This window comes from Benincasa hispida, chromosome 3 (genome assembly GCF_027475165.1).
Source record: "Benincasa hispida cultivar pf3 chromosome 3, pf3_genome.v1.1, whole genome shotgun sequence".
NCBI classification, from domain to species: Eukaryota; Viridiplantae; Streptophyta; class Magnoliopsida; order Cucurbitales; family Cucurbitaceae; genus Benincasa; species Benincasa hispida.
The window spans coordinates 78,048,154-78,055,228 of NC_143480.1; the positions used below are offsets into that span (position 1 = coordinate 78,048,154).

At 33.2% G+C, this 7,075-nt stretch overlaps 1 protein-coding gene and 2 pseudogenes across 1 annotated transcript; 1 reads left to right on the top strand and 2 right to left on the bottom strand.

Moving 5' to 3' along the window:
* Positions 1 to 2,773: 2,773 nt before the first annotated feature.
* LOC120072603 (VQ motif-containing protein) lies at positions 2,774 to 3,345 on the top strand. The gene has a single exon (XM_039025000.2). It carries the CDS (start codon positions 2,824 to 2,826, stop codon positions 3,295 to 3,297), a length of 474 nt encoding a protein of 157 aa, XP_038880928.1. The 5' UTR covers positions 2,774 to 2,823; the 3' UTR covers positions 3,298 to 3,345.
* A 569-nt stretch (positions 3,346 to 3,914) lies between these two features.
* LOC150037544 (uncharacterized) lies at positions 3,915 to 4,658 on the bottom strand (annotated as a pseudogene).
* Positions 4,659 to 5,513: 855 nt separating this feature from the next.
* LOC150037545 (uncharacterized) lies at positions 5,514 to 6,491 on the bottom strand (annotated as a pseudogene).
* Between the last annotated feature and the right edge of the window lie 584 nt (positions 6,492 to 7,075).

A 7,075-nucleotide genomic window follows, 5' to 3' on the forward strand; every position in this document is an offset into this window, starting at 1 on the left:
CAACCCTCACCCATGCAAATCTAAGAATAATCCCAGATAAACAGGAGTTCATAGTTAGTTCAGAATTAAGGTCAAGTTACCTAGGTCATCGCTTTGAAATAGTCCATCTTAAAGAGTAAACAACGTTATAAAGTAAGAGTGACTAATTTCTTGGTCTGATCTTATAGAAACTCTTTCCATAGAATGCCGCCACTCGAACGTCTCCACATGAACACATTACTTCATTTGTAGTACTTTAAAATAATTATAACATCTACAAAGTGGATAACATCTGATAGTGTCCCCGGAATAAGGTACCCAACCTTATTCGTATATTATAGATCATTTTGGCTTTTTACTCGAAATTGATCCACTCTTATGTCTCCACATAAAGTTCAAGTACTCATGTAATAGTCATGGATCTTAGTTTATTGGATTTAGGTTACTTCTAAAATGAAATGATCAATTCAAATATTCAACAACAACTTTATTGAATCAAACTTCAATATCATCTATATCGATTAATAGAATAAGTTTATTATTTACAAACCACAAGTTTTAGGACATGAAACCCAACAACCACATGAAATGGATTTGTCACATCCTTCCACAATAGCGAAACATGAAAAATATTGTGAATTGTGGAGAGAGATGATGGCAATGCCAACCTATAAACTACATGGCCAATATACTCCAATACCTCGAAAGGTCCAATAAATCGTGGACTTTGTTTTCCCTTCCTACCAAACCTTAGAATGCCTTTCATAGGTGCTAATTTCAAAAATACCTTATCACCAGTTTCAAATTCTAGGTCTTTACGCCTAACATCGGCGTAACTTTTTTGTCTGCTCTAAGGTGTTTGCATGTGTCGGATCTTTTGTATTTCCTCATTTGTTGTCTGCACTAACTTAGGTCCTAGCAACTTCCATTCACCAACCTCATCCCACATACAGGAAACCTGCAACTCTTCCTATATAGAGCCTCAAATGGCAACGTGCCAATACTAGTCTGGTGACTGTTAATGTAAGCAAACTTCATAAGATGCAAATGAGAGTCCCAGCTCCTCGAAAACTTCCACCCACAAACACATGACATATTCTCCAATTTTTGGTTCAAACGCTCTGTTTGACCATTAGTCTGTGGGTGAAAAACTGTAATAAAATATGACTGGGTATCTAACACCTTCTAGGAGACTCTTCCAAAAATGGATGTAAAATGTGGGTCGCGTTTGACATAACTAAAACTAGTACCAAAAGAGGTCAACCCCTTCCATATATAACTATGAAACTTAAGATGCTGAAAATCAACAACACTTTAACACGTTCACGCTGAGAACCGTGAAAACCATTGTGAGCTTAAGAAAATCTTATCCACTACATATATATGAGCCTACCATACTATCACATGGAAATCTTCATACATGCAGTGGAGAAACTGGTCATATTATAATGCGTCATTTGAAGATAGTAACAAAACAAACTGATCAATTGAAAACTACTTCTACTTTAGAAGCGCCGACTATGATATCTTTCTTAGGGTCTACATGTCTGAGAATAGCTCTGTCTAATTAAGTCTCATTTTCATGAGAAACTCATCATGAGGCTCTATACTGTCACGGGCTATAAATCTTGCTTGAATCCATGTATGTTTGAGATATAGACTATCCCTGAATCTTTTATGTAAGCTTAATTTAGGTTAAAAAAGAAATCAATCATTTAACTTAGGCTATCCAAGTTGTTAATTGTCACAATTAAAACCTTGATACTAATGAAAATGTTGTAACTATATGGATACTATATCGAACCCAGTAGGATGATGTCATTTAGTTTAATTAGGGCAATAGTCTTAATTAATAGTTAGGATGCTTGCTCATCTTTTCCAATGAGTTTGCAGTTCGAACGTGTTGGTTAAGTTGAGAGAATCGACTATGTGCTTCCTAATAAAATGTATGTTTTGAGATTTAGTGATCGAATTGCATTAAATTATCACTTGCTCTTAGACTAGATAATTCAATTAATACTATATTTACCTGTTATCGTTACTTTCATGTTCATTATTTTTATATATTTTCTTTATCCACGACAAACCTTCCCTGATTTAACGCTTTGATTAGGAAATTAGCTTAGTGAAACAATTATCACGTTTCCCTGCAAACCAACCTATTCTGCTAATTCTACCTAGTATTAGGCGTTGTATTGATAGGTAGTTCTAAATATTATTTAATCGTAAGAATCTTTGACAAGTTCTTGCTATCACTTATTTTAAAAGATGAAAAAAAAAAAAAAAATCTTTTTTGATAAAAGAATTTTATACAAATTTTTATGAATTTAAGACGACAATATTTGGTTAAGCTATACATTAATTTGACATTGTATCCATCGTCAATTTTATTAACAACATGTAATTTTGAGATATTATTGATAAGGACTATGATTTTGTGCAACCTCAAACCCTCACATAGCCAGCATCTCATTTTTTTTTCCTGTTGATAATGGTCTACTGTTGTGATGTTGACCCAGTCTCTCTTTTGGTCAAAAATAGCATTTCCTTGGGAAGGAAACAATTTTTACTTTTTAAATCGATTTTGTCCTCTCACTCTCTTTTGAAAATTCACAAAGAAACAAACACATATGATGTGGCAAGACAATGGATGCCTTCAATGGAGTTTTCATTCCACAGTTTCTTTGTCCCAACCGTCTATGAGTTGTAATGTAAAATGAGAGGAAGTTCTTTTCCTTTTTGCCATTTCTTTCTTCTTCTCTCTTTCAATTTTCATTTTTTTCTTTCTTTTGGGATGACTAGAACTAGCTACCTTTTCCAAAGAATAAATAAGGTAGCATTGTGATGGAGAAGGGAGGAAGCCAAAGTCATGTTGGGTGTAAACCTTTGACGACATTCGTACAAACTGACACGACAACATTTCGGGAGGTCGTACAACGTTTGACAGGTCCATCAGAAAGCCACACGATGCAACCAAAGGCATTTGGATCAAAGAGGCCAACCACAGCCTCCAAACTCCATGAAAGGAGGCACTTAACAAGACCAAAGCTGCAAATTGTGAAACCATGTCCTTCCCATTTCAAGCCTACAACTGAACACCCTAGCTATATTACGAGCCCGGTTGGGACACCGTCGAAGATCTTGTCGAAGCTATCGATTGGGGACGAAGAGAAAGATCAGCTGAATAATATGGAAGAAGAGAAGGCAATCAAAGAAAGGAGATTCTATTTGCATCCATCTCCAAGGTCAATGCCTGCCTATGCCCAACCAGAATTGCTTTCATTATTTCCTTTGGAATCTCCAAAAACAAGTCAGTAACCACGAAACAAAAATGAATTAATCTTTTCCAACTTGTTAATTTTTGTTCATTTTTCCAGGGATCTTCCCCACCTTTATGCCTTTTTTCCGCATGCTTGTGCATAAAGCTAAATTTAAAAAAGGAGAAAGAAAAAAAACTAAGGCGCCATTTGTTAACCATTCCATGTTTTTGATTTTTCTATTTTTTAATTTCTGTTTTGTAAACATAAAAATCATATATGTTTGGTAACTGATTTTTATTTTTTGTTTTTGAAAAACAAAAAACCACAACTTGTTTGGTAATTGTTTTTGCTTCAGTTTTATTTTTATTAAGAAAAGAATGATTTGACAACCACTTTTTATTTTTGTTTCTATATAATGAATAGTAAACTAATTTTATAATATTATTTCATCTAATTATATGTAAGGGTCAGAACTCGTTCAAGTTTTTTCATTGTAATCATCTATCAACTAAAATAAAAATATTTCATATACTTTTCACTAATCAATTAAAGGACAAATAATAGAAGAACCATATCTAAGAGGCACAAATAGAAAATAAATTGAAAATTAAAAAAATAACATAAATATTCATAATATTTAACAAAATTAAAACACAAAATTTGCAAAAATAACAATCAACGTCGAGCTTGAGTTGCCATCCAAAGTTGATCAACAATTCGATCTCTCACCAAAGCCATATGCCTAAGTTGATTTTGACTCACATTTATCTCAATAGGGGTTTTCGACATGTCTCTTCCATTCTGCATGTTTTCTTCTTCAATGATCATTGAGTCTCCATTCTATTCACTAAAAAGCTCAACACTACTATCATGCAATTTGATAAAATTATGAATGGTACAACATGCTATGAGTATAGATTTTTGTGTGGATAAAGGATATGGAGGCATTTGCTTCAAAATAGGAAATCGAGACTTTAATACCCCAAAGCACCTCTCGATCAAATTGCGAAGTGATAAATGACGATAGTTGAACAACTCTTCTTTACCTCGTAGTTGATGTCTGTCATCTCCAAAATCACACAAATGATATCTCTCTCCACGATAGGGTGATAAAAATCCAAGCATATTAGTGTAACCAGAATCAAGAAGATAATACTTATAAAAAAAACTATAATGTTACATATCTCCTGTGGGCATTGAAAATTTATTTGCAGGATCTCTAATACATTCAAGAAATATTCAAGAATAATTTGCTATTCCTTCTCAACCAGACATCAAATATTTAAATTGCATATTGAAAAAGCAAACACACATTATATTCCATGTGGGGCTTGTTTTTCTACCACGATATGGAATTTGCTCATCTTATGGAATAGATGCACTAATGTGAGTTCCAATTATTGCACCAACAAAAATCCTATAAAAAAAAACTATTTATTTCACGCAAATCTTCATTGCAATAACATATAAAATAATAGCTAGTCAATAAAATTACCTTAAAAGGGGTAGTATTTAGATATGAACATTATCTCCGAAGGAACAATGTCAAATTTCGAAGAACAAATAATATTAGTTCCAAGCTGACAAAATTTTTTTAGAATGTGATTAAAGTATCGTGACACTGTTTAACCTGAATGTTGGAATCTTTCTGCTACTAGTTGATTCCTTTCATTATGTGATATAGTAAGTAAAAATATGGCAACTTGTTCTTGAATAGTCAAGCATCTAGAAGCTTTTAGATCCATGGTATTTTTTGACTCTTCACAAAATGCTACAAACGCATCTCTTTTCACCCTAAAACAATCAAAGCATCTTTTATCGTTGGCATTTAACAATTCAATCACGCAGTCAAGACCTCTAAGTGTAGAATTTCTATACGGTTGTCTAAGCATTTGTGCTTTAAGCAATCCTTCCCTTGATAAACAAAAAAATATCAAGATATCTTCATCCTTATATTCATCTTTTTCAAGAAAATTCACCATATCATTATCAAAAAGCAAGCAATCTTCCGAATAATTGTAACATAAATCCATAATCGATACCATTTGTTTAACATGTTCAAATAACATAAAAGAACTAATAAAACAACTAAAATCTTTCATACACAAAGTATATGTAATAATCGTATCAACAACAACATATCAATTAGTCAAATAACAAACTAAACATCTTTACTTACACAAAATATGACAAACATCATATTAACTTGACAACAGCAACAAACTAAGTCTTTGCTCACACAAAATATTATCCTTACAAATGATATAACTTCAGCTAAAGGTAATTGATAAATCCTCGCCTCCTAGATTCAAGAATACGTCGGAATGCTAGTTTCCAAGATTTGTTCTTAATTAAATGCTTCAATACTTTGGTGTAAGCTTCATCATCAATATTCTTCATGTTATTTAAGATTTCTAAGCATTTATCTAACTCTTCATCAACGCTTTTGGCTTGGATGAAGTTTCACTAGCATCGCCTGATGAAGATCCAAGAAGTCTTTCTCAAGAATATTATTCCTTTTCTTTGAATTCTCAACATAAGCATCTATAAAAGATGTCATTGTATCACTCAATGCTCCTTTTTTTTAGACTTCTTGCTCATGCTACTTTGACCAAACCTTCACTGTTTGTAGGAGCATCACTCATAGTTTTAGTTTCATCTTCAGAATTATAAGATGGAACTTTTGTCGATGGATGAGCATATGGAACTTTTGTCGATGGATGAGCATAAGATCCTGTTGCCATTGTATCTCCGTAAATCCTCATCAACTTCTCATAATGTGGACAACCACTCCTTTTAAACTTTTTAGCTCTCTTGTTAACCTATTAAATTTAACACTCCATTATTAATTAGTAACAAATAATAATAGTAATATCAAAAAATTAATATAAAGTGTAATACCTTAATAAGGTTGCTCCATTGCTCTTCTTCTAGTGTAATGGTCTCCAACACAGGATCTCAACCTTTTCTAGTAATATCATTCAACAAACTTTTGAAATCCTTATAAAGTTGTCGAAGGTTATTGTATTTATTTTTTAGTTAATCATGTGTATAACTATTTCTTGTCTTAGCAAGTAGTTGCTCCTTCATGTGATACCAACTAGTTTTCGTAAAAGTTGTGGTTGGACGATTTCCTTTCACAACTTCCTCCTCCATCAAATCTATGAAATTTGTATCATATCTGAAAGACCACGATGCATCATATTTAGATCCACCAATTTGAATAACATCATCAATAGAACTGCTCGTCATGATTCCTAAAACATAATTAATCTTACAAAACTTAGTCTTACCTATTAATTTATAAACAACAAAAATCAAGCATCCATACACGGAAAAAGAATAAAAAGAAGTGCTATCTCCCTCTACTTAATTCAGATTGTTAAACTACTTAATATGTTTAAATCAATTGTTTTGTAGGGCTCGAGTGTACAAGTAGATGAATGAAGCGTTTGAGACAAAAATACATTAAGATGGTCAAGATAAGGAGCCAAATTGAACAAATCAAGAAAGAAGGCTAAGAATTGAAAATTTCTGCCTAGCCGGAGCTTCACTACGCTTAATTTGAGCGCTGCGCAATGCTATAAGACAGTACCTACCTATTCCGCGAAGAACAGGGTAGCGTTGCGATGCTATATGTAGTGTTGCAACGCTATGACTCGAAGCAGACGATCGAAGAACAGAGCAGCGTTGCGATACTACATGTAACGTTTGAAAAGCTACGACTTGGAGCAACGTGCGGAAGCAAGACAACATCGTAACACTATCCCTAGCGTTGCAACGTTGCGACAGATTCTATAAATAACCCATCATTTCGAACCTAAGTTACACACACT

Bases quoted from the DNA above. Each gene is read 5' to 3' on its own strand.
- LOC120072603 (XM_039025000.2), top strand. From the start codon at position 2,824: ATGGAGAAGGGAGGAAGCCAAAGTCATGTTGGGTGTAAACCTTTGACG.